The sequence below is a fragment of the Leptinotarsa decemlineata genome, unplaced genomic scaffold (assembly GCF_025532065.1).
Source record: "Leptinotarsa decemlineata unplaced genomic scaffold, Ldec_3_MD MMD2_P_RNA_scaffold_5, whole genome shotgun sequence".
NCBI lineage: Eukaryota > Metazoa > Arthropoda > Insecta > Coleoptera > Chrysomelidae > Leptinotarsa > Leptinotarsa decemlineata.
This window is the reverse complement of record NW_027412532.1, coordinates 15,389,563-15,410,592: the sequence shown is the minus strand read 5'-3', so window position 1 is coordinate 15,410,592 and position 21,030 is coordinate 15,389,563. Positions and strand designations below refer to the sequence as shown.

The following is a 21,030-nucleotide window of genomic DNA, read 5'->3' as shown; positions in this document are numbered from 1 at the left end:
TACAGTTGAAGCTAATATAAAGCGTGTAAAAAAGGGAACGCTTCACGCAAAGGTGAACACTACAATAGTACCTCATCTGATATTTTTTACAGTTTTTTGTCAGTATTTTCTTCGAAGTCGAGTAAACATGATGGTCTTGACGTCACTTATATTTGATAAGAACTTGGCAATACCGTGAAACATTTTTATTGCATAATTTAATTTTCCTCTCCTTCTTGTATTCTTGTTTAGCCTGTGCGTGCGACATTGCGGTGCTAACTTGTTTTTGATGTCGATTTGATGGTTGGTTCCGAAATTAAAAAGCATTTAATATTAAGAAACTTAGACTTTATATTATTTGATAGTACTAAGTGAATACTTATGCCGTATATTCATTCATGGACATTTTTCTGCTTTACAAAAATCATATAGATTTTGAAACGTGCTTTGAAAGGGGGATACGCTTCAATGGAAGTGAAACTTGAATTTTTTTTGAAATGAAATAAATGGGGGTGTTATTCCTGAGAAAAATTGAAAACAGTCCAATATCGAAGTTTACTATTCGAATTCTGCCTGATCCACCATATTTTAATGTGAGCTCTTGTGAATGATTCAACCTAAAATTCTCAACTTTTAATCATTTAGATCTTCATTGAGTTCACTGAGTTCCTAGAATTTATTCTCTGGCATTCTAGATCGAATAAAAATTCTTCCTCTGTGCTAGGAATCGTTGATTCTAAGGCCGCAAAAGTTTCGACTTTTTAGGATTATCGTTCGTAAATGGGTAATATAATTTTAATACGAATGCTGCGGTATTTTTGAGTTTTCTGTGATATTGAAAAAATCCAGAGTCGAAGCTGAGACTGTATACAAATGGTAAATCTCACAGCAACCATTAACAGCAGTTAACAATTTTCAAGCTGTCTAGGGTGGTGATGGTGAATTGAATAGGATGGTGAATTGAATATGAGAAATATTGTGTCTTAATCTCCCAAATATTGTTTGATTTTGAAAATCAAATGAAACAGAGATTATTCTGAGTTTTGGGCGCCTTTCTATCGCTTTCACTATAAACAAGCTACTAGATGAAGTGAGAATACGAAGAAAAGTATCTTGCTCCTGGCTTGAAACTAAACAAAACGCTGTTTCCATCTACCATGCTGTTCTGCTGAAACCATTTCGATCATGTTCAAGTAATGGATATTACTCCAATGCATATTATTTCAATTTGTTGGAATGTGGTAGTTACATCTATTATATGTTGTAAGTGAGATATAACATATCTATAGCATGTCACATGTTGACTGAATGAGTGATCCATATATGTCATGGAGTAAAAATACAAACCTACCTAATACCTCTCCTATTATACTAAAGAACTGATCGACCAATAACCAATTGAAATACTATCGCTAGCTACAAATCAATATTCCGAACAAAAACGTAGATACATTATTCATCGTGTTCGCACGAACTACTTGAAACGTAATTGTATTAATTATTTTATGTACACATCGAAATCCTTCTCCTACAGTTACAAGTGATGCGTCAATATTATTTGTGATGTCTATTATTAACGAATATTCTATCATCGATAATTTCAAAAATACATTGAATTTATATTGAGACTTCCAACAAGTTTGACATAGGATTGATTGATTTGGGTCTATTTTGTGCTGCGTCAAGAAATATTGTAGACCGTCATAGAACTATGAAAATTTAATTTTTGTCATGCTTTTGATATACGAGTCTCATATGTGCACGAGGGTTTTATTAATTCAACGTATCTTCTGTGCAATGGTGTCAACTGAGTTTATTGACAAGATCAATATCAGTTAGGAAGAAGTTTTTTTGGATAGTAAATATCCTCTCTTGTGACCATAGAAATATTATTTGGAACCTATAATACAGTCACTTTTCATTAGAGAACTGTTTCCTTACTTTTGAAAGAAAAAAATTTTTTAAAAGTTTTTATTTTGCACACAATTATAGAAAGTGTTGAATGAAAAATGAGCCCAAGTGCTTATTATATTTTCGGGAATGGGAAATACACTTCATAAAAATGTAAGGCATGTCTATAATGAACTTGGCTAGTTATACAACTGTTGGCAGACATTGATTAGACAATTTTTCTGCTCCGATTAACTAGCTCATTCGATTTCGTTTTGATGTTTTACGGTTTAGCTATTCGCCTCCGTTGATGATGATGGCTTTACGGTTCGGTTTCTGTAATACATTTCCTAGTCGTGTTTTCTTATGAGACAGGAAATGTATAATCAGTTGTGAAGCAATAAAAATTCGCAAATTCGTTCTATGGAATTCACTATGGAAGAAAAACGTTGTTTTTTTCGCTTCATTGAATATTGGTGTTAATTCATACTTGATACAAAATATTTCAGAGCTGTTTTAATTTTGATATATTATACCCTTTTACGAAACGAGTAAAAGAGTACTCTACCGAATGAAAAAACTCTTCAGTTCGATAAATTTTCAACGAATCTCAAATTAAGTTTTAACCTCGGTTTTAACTACTCCACCTCTTTGTTGTAGGTGAGATATTCATCACCAGATAATTTTTTCAAATTTCCAGAGATTGAACAAGGCCGTTAGGGCACATGTTTTTTTCTTTTTTCGTTATGCCATCACATTTCTCACAAGAAGTTCGAAATTATATTACCCAAACCAAAAACATACTACGAACTTACCAAGATTGAACTGTCATCTCAAACCAGACAATGGGGAATGTTCCTCCTGACGAAAATCAAGTAGTTTTCATAGAAGAGCTCTAAAACAACGCATTTTAAACTTACCATTTCAACCTTTTTCTTTAAAAAAATATTTAAATACTTAAAAAAGAGGAATGAAATAATGCATTCAACATTTAAAGGGTATCGTTTCTATTTCACCATTTGGCAACATCGGTTATAGCTAATAAAGGACAATGAATTTGTTACCTGTATGAGACAAACAAAAATGACATACTTCAGAGGCGTGCTGTTCTGTTCCGAGTTCCGAAACATTCTGTGATATATAACATTTTGTGCACCTAACCTATCTTCCTCTATATAAATAAATAACAAAACAACCGTTGTTTATGTGGCTTGTGGAGGTGGTATTGAACTATAATTTATATTTTGCCTTAATTGTTGATTTATAAAGATAATTTTCCTTTTTTAAAGTAGAATATCTAGGTACGTATAAATTATTTCAACTTGATATAGGCGATATTGCCAATATATGAATTAGAAATAAATCCCTTTAAAAATTAAAACCCAACGTTTGAAACATCAATTTGAATTCTTTCCGAAGTGAATTTGAAAAACTCATGAATTAAACTCAACTTTATTTTGTTCAAACTTGCATTTGCTGTAATAACATTCCCCATTGTCGGTTTCTTCTCATGTTTGACTGTACCGATAGGAAAACATTGAATGTGTTTTCTAACAACAGATTATTTAATTGATCACCTCCTATAACTGAGTTGACAAAAACATTCCATAATTAATTTGTAAACAAACTTCATTATTGTCAGGAAGTTAATGGTGACTAATTTGAACATCTACTGGAATGAACTAAAATGAGTTTAGAATATATTTTGTCTTATAATTATGATATTTATCGTTTGCAAATTCTCAACACCAATATGAAATTGCCAGTTACTCGGAAAATTCTTTTCCAATACATATCAAACGAGTTATCACAAACCCCCCCTTTTCTATTCGAAAACAATGTTAGTAGCACCCTCTCAGCGACAAGGGATGCAACATTATTGTCATTTTTCTCAAAAAGCACTATATTTGATTCCTTTCTTACGTAAATTATATGTGTGTTTAAAAAATATGTTTTTTCCGTTAACCAGCCATCGCACCCCTACGAACGACAACCCTCAGAAGTCGAAACTTGTGCGAGCTAAGGACTAAAGAGGTCTTACCTATTAACGTGTGATTCCTAACAAGGGTTGGACGATATCAAGTGAAAATCGAGCCTTCAGCCCGCGGCTTGAACCATCGACTCACACATCGGCCGATTGACTGAGTGAACAAAGCACACACGTCGAACCGCCCGGCTACCGACCGACCGATATGTAGCAATTCTGCCATCAGCGTTAACAACAGTTTTTGAAGCATTTACTCGAAAATGACAAAGGATATACTCACACTATACATATGTATTGCTAGTATGTTCCATTGAAATTTTTTTTATTTCCTTATCACAATGCTCATTTATTGCTACCTTTACATTCAGAAATTTATATACCCCAATCAAATTTGATCCATTCAGGAGAATTGCTGCTGTCTTGTTCTATTCCTGACCAATAAATGTGAACATTTTGATGTAAATCCTTGGAACAGAAATGAGTTTTTTTTCGAACCCTGAAGAGGGGCTAACAGAATCTGCCCGTCAAACAATGAGCCAGGCAAGCAAGAAGAATGAAAGAGAATTCAGACCCTAATATATCAACGGTAAATTTTGTAAAGGGGCTCTAGTTCAAATGGCTCAGTCTGACAGCTGCATGCTATTCACTAGAATGTATTGGCCGTTTTATACTTTGGTGGATTGTTGAAATAATTGCCAAAATCAGATATTAGTACATCCTTGAGTCTACCACAAACCATCAATATATTCAACAGTAACAATTGAATGTTATGTAGGGTCATGCATTTCTATAACAAATCCAGTGGACTGAAACTCTATGAATTCAAAAACATTCCTCTCAGATGGGTGTTTCCATAGGTAATTATCCGAATCGGTAATCAGTTTTTTATCGATTTTCTCATTCCTGCCAGGAATAAATTTCGTTCAAATTTTTTTTCATATATCAATATGGAACTAAATAATATGAAATTTCAGATATAAAAAAACAATACCATGTTATAACTTTATATTTAAAAAAAAATATTTGAAATGTGATAGACAATGACATCTCTCCAATGAAACTTGTTTTCAATCTTCCGTTATTTAATTTGTAACTCTCGTCAAATACACGCCAGTCATTCATCTGAATTAATATTTTATAGAAAAGAAAAAATTAAAGGGTTATTGTTAGTTATTAGACTTATAAACTAATCATTAGTGTACAATCTTTCATTTTCATGAATGATTGAGAAAAAATCAAATATTCACAGGCACATGTGCTGTGTTTTGATGAAAATATCTATATATACAAACACCATATATCATAAATTTCCTGAAGCCTATAATGGGATCGATCAATAAAATATTTTTCAGTTACTTTTCTGCTCATTGTGCATTGAAAAAATAGATGATTATACATCTACAGATCAAAGGGAAGTTTAGTTTTATGTAAGTCCCCAGAAACAATCTCAATGCCCCGTTTTTGAAGAACAATAAAAACACACTTTGGCGAATTTGAACACAACTCCAGAAAAGATACCTTAGTAAGAGATTTGAGTTCGTTGATAAATCTACTGAGAAATTTGTTGCATAATGAATTTCAATAAAATTCGCATTCGACTCGCGTGTTTTTATCGTTTTTCGGGTTTGTTGACAATTTCGCTAACAAAATAGGTCTTTCAAGCAACGTGAGTCTAAAATCGACTTTTTTGTATGATATCGAAATAATAAGTGCATTCCTTACTCTGATAATAATTCTCCAAGTATTGGTAATTACGTCGGTAAATATAGTATACGAAAATTATCCGTTATAGATCCTATTTTGCGAACTAGTAGCTAAGAGTAGAGTACTAAGAGGAGATCGCTTTCAACGGTTTTATGAATAAAATAGAGAATTTCTTTTGAAATCCTTAAGAAGCAAATCATTTTAAGTTCATCGATGCAATGTACTTACATTCGGGTTACCCCAATCAGCCAGAAGATATTTTGCCACGTGTGGTTTCATGTTTAGGGATAATATCGTTTGAAATGTGATATTTCTCGATTATTTTCGACAAGGTATTTATATTTTAATGGGTGGAAATTTGATTATTTATATGTGAATGGGCGGAAACTTGATAAGACATGCGGATTCTAGGGGGCGGTGTAACGATTTTTTATGAGCGTCATCTTGCTCTACTCTGATCATCGTTAGTGTCATTGACAAATCCCCTGACGGAGACGCCATCTAGGGATCTACAGAAAACTTAAACCTCGATATCAAAGGAATATCGCTGTTTGATGTTTCCTGTCATCGCCATTACTTAATCCATGACCCGACATAGCCACTGATGGTCTATAACAGATCGAAACATATCTGTGGATCTTGGGGTTTGGTGTCTAGCCATTCTACAATACTACCAAAATACCTGAATTCATATTCTTCTCGGCCTTAAAATTGATAAAAGTGAATGTACACAATCATATAGTTTTATAAATTCTATCTCTAACTAAACTCCTTTGTTAGTCTACAAATGTAACTATTTGTCCCGGTGCAGCAGATATCAGCGATGAAAACCGTAATTTTTCAAATCGATAAAGTATAAATCTGATATACTTTGATGAAATTAATATTCTACTCGCAAGTTTCTGATCGTTAACCACCTCATTTTCCATATTTTTTAATACTTCCGGGATAAATAATATGCTACTATTTTCAACTATTTTTGTTTGATTGCGGTAATATATTAACCTAAATTTACATGATTTGTGTTCACTAAACACAAATTTCAACTTGAGATTTTTTTTATGTGATTCCATTTTTCAGCTGTAGATACCTTTTGCTTACGACATAACATTTCGACTAGCCTTCTACAAAACGAAAATGCATGTATAGACTATAATTGTTTTTTAGTTGTGGTAGTAGTGATAATGGTTAAAATATGGGAATCACCCTTTCTGTGTAAAAAATGTTTATTTTTATGCTTTCCTTTAGGATTCATTTTATTTTTGGTTTTAAGTTAGTATTTCGGCACATTCAATGATCTGATCAATGCTTTTTTTTTCGAAAAAAATCTGACCAGAACCGAAAATCGGTTTTAAAACTAAGAGAAACCATTATTGTTACAAAAATATTGGTCATGACCGTTGAAGACTGTGAGAATATTGTAATCGATTTTTCTTTATAACACGTCAGGAAAAGGCTGTACATACTTTTCTCACGTACTTAAGGATTATTGTAAAGTTGTCTTCGGAATAGTACTAAACTTAGTGTATTTCTTAGGACTGCCTCGCATATGAGGGTGTTTAAAATATTTAGGACATGCATCGTCTTTTTTGATAGGATCCTATTAGCATAGACGCCAGTGGCTATTGAGATTATAGCGTAGTTTTTGATTATTGTAAAACCCTTTATATTACAGGAAATACACATTTGAACTCAACATTTAGCTGCCATTTGTGAGAATTCGTACAGAACTTTGTGGACTGAGAAAAAGTGTCCTGGAGGTCAACGAAATACTTTTTATCCAGTCAAAGGAGACGTTATATCAAATCATATGTTATTTCGAATCGAATGGTAGTAATAGCTGATGAACAAGCCATAATGTAGGAAAATTAATTATTTGACTATATTTCATAATTGTGTGTATGAAATTTTTGAATTGTGTGATATTAATTTCAATTTCATTTCAAATGAAATTATGCACCAAATATTCTATATAAAATTGAGAAATAAATTAGAAACAAAGATACAAATTTCACACATTTCAAAAACTTCCTAAAGACATATTCACGACCTTTCAGAAAATGGATTTTGCTTTTTCACAATTGACCCGTCGCTTCGAAATATCGGCGATAATACCACGGCTTCGATTCGAAACAAAACCATTTTATTCCAAATAAAAAACTTACATCGGTTGTGATATATTGCATTTTTGGATTTGATAAAAAATACTTCATTGACCTATCTTTTCACCCCCACCCATAGGGGGGTAAAACAAGTTTATTTTTGAGGGCACTCTGTGGTTTCTATACTGTGGTTCCAAAGCAAGCTCAGTCAAAACAGATTTTGTAGTATATTGGAGTTTTCAGTATAGAAATGATAGCTGGCGGCAAATAGACTCGACTCATTTATAAAAATGACAAACTGCAGATTCGGAGGACTAATCGACACACCTCTGTTTATATTGACCTTGCGTTGGAAACGAATATGGTATAGTCAAGTAAAGGCGACCAATGTTGAGCTCAAGGTAATGTTTGGAACCTGTTTTCTGTAATCATAAGAATATTTTCGAAACTAGTATAGTCCTGTCAAAATAGACGACTGTCACTAATTTTCACTTTCCATCGATCCTAACCTCATAGTAGAGACAGCCCTTATTCTAGATATAGTGTAGCGATTCATCATTATATATGTTCATGTTTACCACTACTACTGACTGCATCACTAATCAAGCTCGCCTTGCGTAGAAACATGTTGCACGAATTCGAATTGAGAACACAAAGACTGATGTGATTTTTTACTTCAAGTGTGGCGGAAGTCTCAGCAGCACTACATAGAGACTGCAAGATGGCGTCTATAAGAAGAAAATGTCGCCGGGGACTACATAGAAAGGCAGATATTATTTCAGGTAACGAGACGTCGGCCATGTAGCAGATGTAGAGCGTAGAAAGGGTCGGAAGTTAGTCCGATTTGGTTATTTTTGGGAGAAAGTGCCTGTTCTTGTGTATGAGTTTGATGAAATCAGAACGTTTTTGGTGAAAACATTTCAAAATTCCTAATAACTATTTATGAATTCCAGAATTAAAATAATGCCAGTAATTCAAACGAGGGCATGTAAAAAAACTAGTTGTTCAACCCTGTACTAATTAATATGCTGGCTACAGCACATTTGAGTTATTGGAACTGTGGAGTAGGTATTGGACTCAGTCAAGTGAGAGAATTTAACATTTTCCAAGGTCCTCATATATATATATATATATATATATATATATATATATATATATATATATATATATATTAGAATTTCCAGTCTTATCGACAAAATTTATGTCTGACACTATCTGGTGGAATATCCAGGAATACATACATATTATTCAGAATTTTGACAAATTTCCTCACATCCAGTTATACCTCTTCGTCTAAATTACTTCCAAGAGAACATACCATAATATCCATTGAGCACTGCGTGAGCTTCAGTGGTTGGGTATTAGACAAGGGATAGAGTTCAGTCGAACTGCGGAAGGTTGTACTTCGTGGAAAAATCTTTAAGCGATGAGTTCCACAGATAGCTTGTTTGGCAGACCTGCACTTAAGGAACTTGATTAGTTTCATTTTTGCACGTTACTTTCGTGAGACGAGCCTTTATGGAGAGTTTGAGGGTGTTTTCGATAAGTACCATCCATAATATTGTCTGTAGAAATGATTTGCAACTGTCGACAGGGTCATTGAGCGTCTCATAGCCAATGAGAGTATTTGATGTTCATTGTATGGAGTATGTATTCAAGTATCGTCCATATCTTGGAACAAGTGTGAACCGGAACACTCGAAGCATGGATGATGAAGATGGTTTTTCTGCGTTGAACTGTACAATATGGTATCTGTAGAATAGGGAGGGTGAGTCTAGACTCACAGCACTTAGGCCACATGTGACCCATTGTACATCCTCCCGTGGAGTCGCCTTCTAGGTCATCGTCCATCCTGTCCTTTCCAGGAAGGTGAACAGGTCACTAGGAGACATCTCCTTTATATTGGCAGGTATAGGCCAAGACTCGCGGAACATACTCTCTTTGGCAACCTTGAGGTGTCTCACGGTGACCTCCGCGAAGGTTTTGGAAGGTGCAGCGATATTACTGTCGTTGCGCGGCTTCTTCAACCTTCTTGGGGTTCCCCCGTGGAGGTGCACAAGTGACGGATCTTTCCTGGGGGGGGGGGGGGGGGGCCGGCCGGCTCTTTGCCTTTATTCAAGGCGGAGCTCTGGGCTCCCGCCGCAGGAAGTGCCCTTGCTGTTGATCTGCTATGTCCAGCCTCATTACAAGCGGTAGATTGGGGTGGACATTTCTATTCATCACCAGCCACTGCCTTAGATTGGGGTGAGCACTGCTGTCCAGCCTCGGGGGCATGGATGATGAGGATGGTTTTTCTGCGTTGAAGTGTACAATATTCGACAAGACTTCGTTGATAAGATTGAGACTTGGAAGAAGACGACTTGATTGCTTTATTTGGATCGCCCAGCCGTACTGTTAGTATTTATTGCTGTAAAGCATGCATGGTTTTTGAGAGAATTGCCCCCAAGTGATTTGATAGTATAGCGCACTAGCTCCAAATTCGATATTCAGGTGACCCTTTTCAGATGAATATACCTCACACACATATACACAAAATCAAGAGAATATTTCGACAACCACATCCTCTCCCTGTCTCTCAATAGAGCTAATCCAAACTTGTGTGACATAAACTAAAAATGTACCGGTCGTATTGGCGATCATTCAGTACCTTCTAACCCAGATGTTTAACAATTCTCATGTTAATACCCCTCTCCATTTCTTTGGGAGTTATTTTGTTATCCATTTTTTACAAAATGATTGAACTCCACTTTTTTTCTAGATCAGCTACTTCTAGCTGTAGGAAAGATTGAACAACTTCAAAAGACCAGTGTCAGTTCTTCAACACATTTCGAGAAGATGACTGGAATGTCTTCGAATCCTGTTGCCTTTTAGGTATTGACGCCATGAAGAATGGGTCGAGGTGTTTTCGTAGTGGAAGTCTTGGGTAGTTGTGGATATTGTTCCAGCAACTTATGGAAAAGGAGTAGAGCTGAGCTTGAAGTTTTACATCTGTTTCGCGCTTCTACTTCATCTTTTTTTGGTTTCCAAGCAGGATTTCTCGAGAGTGAAGGATTGTTTTTGTTCCTTACCTTCCTCCAATATTCCAGCCAGACAGAGTTCCATATATTTAGCAATATTCTAAAGAAGGTCTAATTGGAGCTTTATGTTTTGGTTGGTTTCCAGGTTTTGCCGTGGCCTTGTTTGGTTATAATCTCCAAACTTTCAACTGCAACTGCGGTAGTCATTTTCAGTAGCGTAGTCGAAGTACTCTTCTTGACGTGTCAACTGAAACCTACATTCCTATATTTCAATTATAGTGTTCGTTGTAGAATATGATGTCACACATTCAGTCACGAAGAAGAATTTTTCTAAATTCAGCACAATTTGTGTGAACCTCTTGTAACCGAAATAGAGAATTAAACCCTGATCAACAAAGATATCGTCGAATGTCTGACACTAATACTTCACTTTGGAGTCTCTGGAATTCTCTGGAAATGTATCATTTATCCCAGCATAACAAGTGGTCTTTATTTTCCGTCGCCGCATATATTGCTAGTTGTCAGAAGAAAATATGTCTTCTAATTGACGACTCAATCCTGTTTTGAGCTGTTATAATATTCAATGAACTAGTAACTAGACTAGAGTTTCATGATTATATTCCTTCCATATCGAGAAAGGAAACAAAACGAATTTAGTATGAAGTTGTCAGTGTACGAGGACTTGTGAAACTAAACTTGAATGTATTCATGTTTCTATAAAAGTTTCCGTACGAAACATTAAATGAAAAAATTTACAAACCATTCGTTCTGATTTCATTCAAACACCTTCGGTTGCCGCTCTGAAAAATCGCGCCTTTTTATATATACGTAGTTTTTTGAGCTACACTAACCAGCGGCAACATGTATAAATAGTTTTCAAGTGTTTCTTAACGTTTTCCATAGACTAGATGAGATTTGTTAAATACTTTTCTAATATGTTATAGCAGATTCATTTTATATTTTCAAATATTTGAAAGGTATTTTCATGACTTTCATGGTAGCTACTTTCAGTCAGTATATTTGAACTATCCGAATGTACATTAACTATATATTTTAGAGGAAAATTAGTGTAATGTAACTATTAAATTTGAATAGTAAGTTGAATACCCAGTTCACGTAACAGGGATGCTATTACTCCTCTAATTTTTTACACAGTGTAGGGGAAATATAGAGTTTGAGTGGATTTTCTTAGCGAACTATTGGTTTTTAGAGAAAACAAAATTCGGGCTATTATTTAGTATTTTAGTTCCATTTCAATATTTCAAATAAACTGTATTGTTTATAAAGTAATGTTCCACTAGAATTTTTTTTTTAAACTTTCAGTCGGTTCATAGATAATTTGCAGTACCTACTGAATGGAAACAATAGTTTAAGTAATTATTTTTGTTCAGCACCTATTTTTCGACTTTCTGGTTTTTAATAATATATGGACAATTTTAGTCCTTCCTTTCGACAACTGATGTTTGTTAAGTTTATTCACAACCCTTTATAGGTCGATGGAAAAAACATGCTTTTGAACGTATCAATTTCATAATTCAAAACTAATTTATGTCTGCATGTGCCAAAGAAATATATTTAAGATTCCAAAAAAGTTTTTCAAGAGCTTAGTCGCATATGAAAAAAAAATTCGTAATATTTCCTGAAGAAGTTATTCAATATTTTTCAACTCGAAGTTGCTTTCAGGGCAGAGACATTTCCTAAAGAAATTTTATAATATTTTTCAATCCTGTTTTGCATGAATCGATTGTTTGAAGTTGGGCTCTCGGACAGAAAGTACTTAAGAAAATATTTTTAATATTCCTTCTTTGTCAAAGTCAATCTATTTTCTTTCACTTTACCTACCTATATTTCAATGATTTATAGATTTTTTGGATTTCTTTCTGCCCTAAATATTCATCTCACCTTCCATACAGAATTTGAACTTCTTGAAAATGTAGGATAGTTTTCACAGGATTTATCATACAAAATTGAACAAAATCATAACGAATAAATGTGTTACGAAACATGTTTTGATGTTTTTGAAACGCAAAAAGGGCGTATACATATTTCTGAATGGGATCGGGTTGTATCCTACTACTTATGTTTACGTTTAATTAGATCTGAGAAAAAAAAATAGCAATACTGAATGACATTTTTTCCTATTCTTTATATGCAACTAATTATAATATCTTCCAAAAACTCAACTTATGCCACCGTTACTACAGAACGGAAGAGCTTTCCAAAACTATAGGAAATTTCTCCCGTATTCCTATTTTTTATTGCTCAAATCAATACCATGAAACATCCCATTGCTAATGGGAGAACTACAACAAAAGAAAACAGAACAACGCGAGGAAAAGTAGAAACAGACCCTTCGTCAGAAAGTTAAATATGGTTGGAAGAGGAGTGAGAAAAGATGTTTCTTCGTCCTTTTTAGATTTGAATTCGACTCAGCAGAAATGAAATTCAGAGGCGCAACTTAAAAAATTGTCTATTACATACCGAATTTAACATACAAAGTTCCTTAAAAAAATAAGGTAAATGTTCAAATTTCGTGGGCTACGTACCTATATGTTCCCAGTGTTTAGCATGTGTAGTTTGTCGGCCGAGGATGTCGGCATATCGGTTGGCATATCGACAATGCAGTTGCTCACTCGCCATTGCTTGCTCGTAATTTGTTTGGCCAACGACAACACCATAGTCATGCCTCAGCCACCGTATTCACCAGATTTGGCCCCCTGCGACTTTTTTCTGTTACCAAGATTAAAGAGACCCAAAGGACGGCGTTTTGCGGCGATTGAAGAGATGAAAACCGAATCGCTGTGAAAGCTCGAAGACATACCAAAAATTGTCCCTTGCTTGAGTTGGTTCTAGATATCTTGAATCATTAGAATAGCATCAAGAACAGTGCTCTTCCGCAGCCGTCTAGTAATTGAATGATTTCAACGTCTTGTCCGGGGTTAATTTATAAAACAGCCCGGTCTTATCTGGTCTCACCAGCAATCTTACCACTGACGATGTTGTGCCTTACTTTATCCAACTCATGGAACATGTGAAATTTTGCATGTCTAACCGGGTATTCCCCGGTCGCGTTGAAGCTTAAACAATGCCTTACCCAACTGCCCACGTTTGCATTTCTAAACATTGGCATTAAACAGCGGCTCGCCCTTTTTTCTTTTTAATTGTGGATAATGTAGAATGAGATACGCCAAAAATGATCGCTAAAGGCAGGTCGCTTAAACCGGAGTCGCACCGAACGGTTATATTTTCTCGATACCTAAGTTTGAAACACAAGTTGAGTAAACATTATCGTCGCTAAAAACGATTAGTCGTTTAAAGCGAAGTCGTTATATATGATTTTAACCAAATTTTAATCAAAAATTCAAATGAACTCCTAAAGCATTAAAAGTAATTAGCCATGTTATTAATATCATAGGTTTATCTAGTTTCCATCCAATATCGGACATTATTGTATTGTATTCTTTTGTTTTTATCAACTAATTACTGATCGATATTCTATTGCATTCAATCCCGTCGAATGAAACCAATGTAATACAATATTATTGTTGTGCACTCCACATCGTTCCACTCCAAGGAAAGTAGGTGTGCTCTGTTGGAGTTTCGTATTTCCAAAACATTCAACATTATAATCCGATACCTATGTGGATTATTTAGTTTCACATGAGTGGTTGGAAATTCAAACGATGAAACTCGAAACACTATTTGGTTGAAATGGTTTTTACATTTCCTAAACAAAGAGATTTAACTGAACATTAATTCGAAGACCGTACCGCGCCTTTCAGTTAAAACGTGCCACCTTGAATAAGTTGATATCGCGACTTTAAAAAATCGCGAAACACGTCAGATTTATTTTTCAAAGGAACGCATTTCTATATGAAAATCAACCTCTTGTCAACCACTCCCTCCCCACAACAATCGCCATGTCAAAAATTTCAGATGGGAGTAATAACCTTACCACATTTAAAAGTTATTTAATTTCTATATTCACTGTATCATGTCCGACATTGCAGCGATTAACAATTTCAGTTACTGCTGAAGTTGATGTTTATGTCAAAATTATTCCTAATTAGTGACGTCTGCAGAGTTTTAATTTGCTCTGTTTAAACTCTAGTTATTTCGTTTATTATATTCTGTTGATAAAAATAGTTTATCCACTTCAATAACTGATTGAAATTGTTCCAGTTCTAGGCCCTATTGTCTGACTTAATTAACACCCAAGTATCAGGAATCAGCCGTAAAATCGACTTAAATTCCATCCTAATGAAAAAATGAATTGAACGAAGATGATTTCAATAGAAGAGTTGAATTTTTTGAGATCCTCTCAGAACGTATCAACCGTTATCCAGTTTTGGGCAAGTGAATCGTCAAATTTTTCCATACTGTAGTGATTGAAATCCCATTATGGTACGCCAAATGTACACTCAATATCCCCAAGAACTAAAAGTTTGGGCAGAAATTTCGAGTAATCAATCATAGGACCATTTTTTTGGAAACAAACATGAAAATAATCAAGTTATGCCAAGCATTAACAAACGCCAACCAGTTGGTTGCTCTACTGCTAAATTAGGTAGTTTTTCAACAAGATGGAGCCTCTCCCCATTGCATAATACGTACTAGTGCGACATTTCTTCGACAATAACTTTCCGGGTCAATGTATTGAAAGGAGAGATTCTACAAAATGGCCACCCATATTCCCCGATTTAACTCCACTGGACTTTTTTCTATGGACATTGTTGACATCGAAAGTCTACGAGACTTGGCTAACTGCTGTAGAAAATTTCAGAAAGGAAATTATCATGTGCTGTAGGCTACTCTACTATAATTCCAAAATATTAGAAACAAAATTTTCAGAAATGACTGACGTTTTTGCCTTAATCTATCTCTTGTAGTGGCATACAGCAATTATACTAAACAGTTGAGGAAAAATGATGATGAAATATATAGAATCACAACCTTGGCAACAATGTTTTCGTTTTGATGCAATAATATTTTTGGGAATTTAGTGCCTACTATTATGGAAATCTACTTCAAAAAATGACATTCTCTGAGTTAATGGTGCTCAGTTCGAACAATTGATGATGTAATTTTTTTGTTTAGTTTCACTTTTTGCTTCGAAATTATACACAAACTCGAAAAATATTAATTTTTATTGAAATTGCTTATCATTGTAATGTCAAAACATGTTACAGGGCTTGGGATATCTTTCAATTAAAGTAGCATTCAATTCATAGTTCCATTTGAAATTTTATACATATGAGTTATTATGAGAGGGGGTAGCTGAAAAGGGATTTATTTGTATGTAGAAATGTCTACATCTAAAAGTTTAAGTTGACTGGTTTCGGTGTCAGTATAAAATAACTTTTTCGGGATGGTCATTTTCCCTATTGTTTATTTTAATTAATAGTCAGACTAGACTAGGTAGATGGCTACCAAAAATGATTTATGTTTACAGAACAAAATCTATTCTTACGTTTTTACAAGCGGTTTTAATTATTAATAATACTCAGTACAAATTAATGTTTGTTTTTTCATAAACGAAAACCAGAAAATCGTATATCGATTTGCTCAGAAAAAAACGATTCAATACAAATACCACACTAATAAAAAATTACGATATTACAGCACGAATTTTTTTTACGCTCAAAAGAAGCGTCCTATATATGTAGGATCATACCAAAGTTTTTCTCTTTATCACCGTGTAGTTCAGAAGTCAAATGACCTTAATTCTGAATTCCACACCATTGAAGACATGTCAGAAATTATTCATCACAATTACCGATAATGACCCCAACAAAATCGATTTCTAAAAATAGACATATTCGATAATATCTTGCAATGTTTCAATTATTTTCGAACTAATAGTCATGCTCCAGTACTAGCAACAAAACCATTATATCTATTCAATGTGCACGATAAACAAATTCATTGAAAATGAAATCATTTCATCATCACACTATAATTTTATGTCACCTTTTAGATTTATCATTCAAGTATTGAATGGGGTAGATAAAAATAAGGAAAATAGCATTCCTTGCTATGAGTGCATTTTATTGATTTGAACATGGTAATTATTATTTTACGAATTGTTATTGGAAACAGTTTTTAGTTGAAGGTCCAGCGTTTTGTATGAGGTGTATAGGGCCTTTCATTAAGAGCTTCCTATCTTTAAATTTAAATAAAACAACATGTGTGTCCAATTTTCCATGACTGGCGCATAAATCTGTCTGAATTTGATCGATGGCATGGGTTATGTTGGCTTTGAGGACCGCTGTGGTCTGTGACTTATTTCATTGAATACACCTGCGACTTAGAAAACGCCACAAAAAAGTATAATGGGTCAAATCGCACGGTCTCACCGGGCAGTTCATATCACCTCCACGTGAGATGACCATGCCCTCAGATCGCTCGTGCAGAATATCCAATGCGGCACCTAGCGCCTTCCTGTTGAAACCACTTGTCGTTGGTGTCCAGATCAACCAATCCTGGCCAGAAGAAGTTGGTAATCATCGACCTATAGTGCTCTCCCAAAATCCATGACACACAGTGACTTTTTTTTGAATGCATAGGACGCTGTTGGATGTCATGTGGGTTAGTATCGCTCCAAATTCGACAATTCAGTTTGTTCACGTAACTATTCATCCAGAAATGGACCTCATCGCTGAAGATGGAAATTAGGGTCAGTTACCAACTGCTCCAGAGCCCATTCAGCGAACACACGTCGTTGTCTGTGGACGTTTACCTTCAGTTCCTGGGTCCGTTGATTTTTGTACGGGTGCAGGCACAAGTCACAACGCAACATACGGCAAGTTGTGATCTGCGAAAGGCCGAGTTCTTGTGAGCGACGTGAAATCGACTGCTTCGGATTCTCCTGCACTCTCTCACAGCCAGCGGCAATATTTTCGGCGGATTTTGCGTTTCGTTGACGTGGTGGTTGGGTGTTGGTTGATCGTTTACTGAACTAGCGGACTCAAATTTATCAAACATATTGCGAACATTCCTCTCGGTAGAACGATTATGGTGATTGTAATATGGGCGAAGCGCGGTACGTTGCCCGGACAGAACATCCATTTTGATAAGACAATTTAATCATTAAAACGGGTACTTTGTCAGATGTAGCTTCAACAAGATGGTCGTTATCAATTGTCAAAGTTCCTGTTGGAAGACCCCTTACATGCATATAAGATTCACCGAAATAAAATCAATCATTGAAAATCCAAAAATTAATGATTAAATCGAACGTAGGCTGTAAAATGCAAGAAAATATAGATGACTTCAACACCTAGACCCATAGAACCGATTGCGAATAATCGATTCCTGCAAACAGAATTGAAAAGTATTGGAAAAGTTCTTCAAAAAATAACCTTCAATGTTATCCAGTATACAATTATAATAGCCCCTGAATAGAAACATAATTATGAATAGTTACTATGAGAAACAAAAGGTTTTCAGCTTCTTAACTGTTCAGTCAGTAATCATTGCTTCAAAAGGATATAATGAGAATATGATGAAAATAGTTTTTACAATAGACGATATGAATGGTAAAAAAGTAATTCCTTAATCATATGTTACCATCAAAATTTCAAAATAGATCAATTCTCGTATTCCTAACAAAATATCCAAAATTAAACACAGGTACTATTTGCCGATCTTTCAAACAATAAGTATTCAAAATAAAAAATAATCAATCTTGAAGATATGGATTAGCTTAAAAACTGTGCTGTGTGCATTTTTTATTGTCTCAAAACGTTGTAAACCACTGAATTTTTATCGGCAATCTGATAGGTAGAATTGGAAAACTGTGACGTAAAATGAATCAAATGATAACACTTCTCGACGCGTGTTTAGCTAATTGACTTGGCATCATAGGAAGTTGAAAAACTATTTTAAAGTTTCAATAATCATTAAAACATGCCAGTAATATGCGCTTTTTTATTTACCTGAATAAATTGGATATTTTAGTGATACTTTTTTTTAATAAGTAATAAGTATTAAAGTATACAACAGATGAAGTCATTATTGACGGTGCTACGATAACATTTACAGGTCGGTGGATAATTTTAACTATCGATAACAGAAAATTACTTAGAAAGGGTTATATTTTTTGGAGTGACTAATTTTTGGGAAAGAAAGTTTTTGGCTTTCTACTACTCCATCTTGATACAAAAAATATGGGAATCTTCCAAAGAAAGGAAGGAAGTAGAAATCAATTTTAAAATAAGTAATTCTATACATGGATGTGTAGATCAGGCAAAGAAGTAACTTTCAGACACAAACTGTGTCTTTTCGTATAATGTTATCCAGATTGATACTGAATAGCCAACCCTAAGGCAAGTGTCTTACGGCGAAACATCGATGTCTACTAGTGAGGATGACAGTGTTCCATGTAAGTGAAATTTTTCATCATCCATTTAGTGTAGAACTCCTGTGAATGATACTTGATTTTATTCCATAACAAATGTTTGGAATACAAAGTGAGTAGAGAATAGTTTCTTTTGTATAATTCAGGGTTCATATAAAAGTATTTGTTTCGAAAGAATTTTTCTTTCGTGTAATTCAATGTTTATATGAAGGTAGCTGTTTCAGGGCTTTCTCTTCCAGTTTGCGTCTGAAAGTTACTTTTCTGCATGATCTACACATTCATGTATAGAGTTACTCATTTTAAAATAGATTACTTCCTTTAAAATAGATTACTTCCTTCATTTCTTTGGAAGATTTCCACATTTTTTGTATCAAGATGGAGTAGTAGAAATCCAAAAACTTTCTTTCCCCGAAAATTACTCATATCAAATAAGCTTTCATCTAGTCTTTGTCACTCTATGGCGACATCAGACGAATTCATCTCGAGCTATTGTAACACTTACACCCGCTTTGTGAGTAACCCCGTATTTCGCCGGCAGGGCGCAACGTAATACAGCCACTTCTTCCCCCATCCCTGTTCTCCTTCTGTTTCGGCATTATTGATTTGTATTAAGAGCAGCCTCAGGCCGTGCTTTTCAAACATTCACATTCCCCGTTACTGTCAGTTTCAATTGTGATAGAAAATAATTCCTAGCAAAGCGACAATCGTGAATGTTCACCCAAAAATGGAAAGTTGTCAATCAACAGTATTGATTCTGACTGCGGCCGTTTTTAATTTAGAAAACAAATCATCTGTGCACTGCATGTGAGCTTTTTGATTAGATTTTCGAATTGTGTTGTGGGATTGATAAAACAGGCTATGAAGTAACTTTACATAGCCACAACAATCATAGCCCTTTATACGGATATTTCGACATCGCTAATTAAAAAATTTCGTCTATTCGCGAGATGAGGATTACCGCCCTATTGAAATAATACTTATCCTACATTCCAAATCTAAGATACCTCCTTTGGTTCTAAAATACTTTTCCACCGTTTCTGTTGAAGTATTTTTCAAGCAGATCATGTTTTGGTCAGCAGTTAAATCTATACTTTATGATTGATGGAGAACAGTTGAAATTCCTTGAACGTTCAGGAAATCCACAGAAATTACCGAGTATAATCTGGAATGCGTTGCATACGGCGATTTCTCGTCTTTCTTCACGGACAATGATATTACTGTATTTTATACACCCTCTAAGTTTTCTACCACTAGATCACTATTTTCCACCGTACAGCGCAATAATCCATGGCTTCTTTTCGGTTCTCATCGAGTTTTACAAAAAAATTCACATTACAAAATTGATGTTACTCTTTATTCACTATTCGAATCGTACCTACATGCATTTACTGCACTGATCGATTTCAAACAGTTCTTTTCAATACTTGGTTAAAAGAAAGTATCACTGGCTTATATTTTTTATGAAAATTCTACGGAGGCATTTTATCTGTATTACCTACAAATGAATATACAATAATTCATAATTTTATATAACGTTTTTCTAATAGTCAAACATCCAATACTCCAGACTGCAGAAGGAGGAAGGAGGGTAACATTGGTATGGCCCGCTAGATCATCCGATCTTTGTTCATCAGACCTGTTTTTATGAGGTTTTTTGAAATCTACTAATCCTGGGATGTATTTGTGACCTAAAATACCGAACCAGGCAAGAATATCAGAACATAATACAACACATGCTGCAAAAAGTCGGAGACGAATTGAATTCCGGAAAAAGTTGTCTACATACAAATCTGAATGTGTTTTTTAAATTTTCAGTATTTCATAAAATTATGATCCGAACGTGAAATACACAGTTAAAAAGTACGTTGAAGATCCAGAAATAAATTCAAAATGTTTTAACAAATCTTTCATTTTGGAAATTAGCTATTTATTCATTGAAACCAAACCGTGGTTTTTTTAAACACACCTATAAAAAATAGTTCAATGGAATAA

At 34.6% G+C, this 21,030-nt stretch overlaps 2 protein-coding genes across 13 annotated transcripts in view; one reads left to right on the top strand and one right to left on the bottom strand.

Annotated features, from left to right (window-relative positions):
* LOC111505323 (uncharacterized) overlaps positions 1-21,030 on the bottom strand; it is a 49,039-nt gene that overhangs the window by 864 nt on the left and 27,145 nt on the right. Inside the window, exon 6 of one of the 2 annotated variants that reach the window (XM_023160106.2) lies at positions 20,636-20,726. The exons of the other annotated variant lie outside the window; for it this stretch is intronic. Coding sequence (XP_023015874.2) covers positions 20,703-20,726 — 24 coding nt within the window. The 3' untranslated portion in view covers positions 20,636-20,702. Of the gene's footprint in view, positions 1-20,635; positions 20,727-21,030 lie in introns of those variants that run through there. 2 annotated transcript variants of the gene reach the window in all.
* Positions 1-21,030, top strand: part of msi (RNA-binding protein musashi) — a 398,619-nt gene that overhangs the window by 357,253 nt on the left and 20,336 nt on the right. For 2 of the 11 annotated variants that reach the window (XM_074169631.1, XM_074169630.1), the window contains exon 2: positions 8,344-8,444. The exons of the other annotated variants lie outside the window; for them this stretch is intronic. The gene's annotated coding sequence lies outside the window, so the exon portion shown is untranslated. The remainder of the gene's footprint in view (positions 1-8,343; positions 8,445-21,030) is intronic. 11 annotated transcript variants of the gene reach the window in all.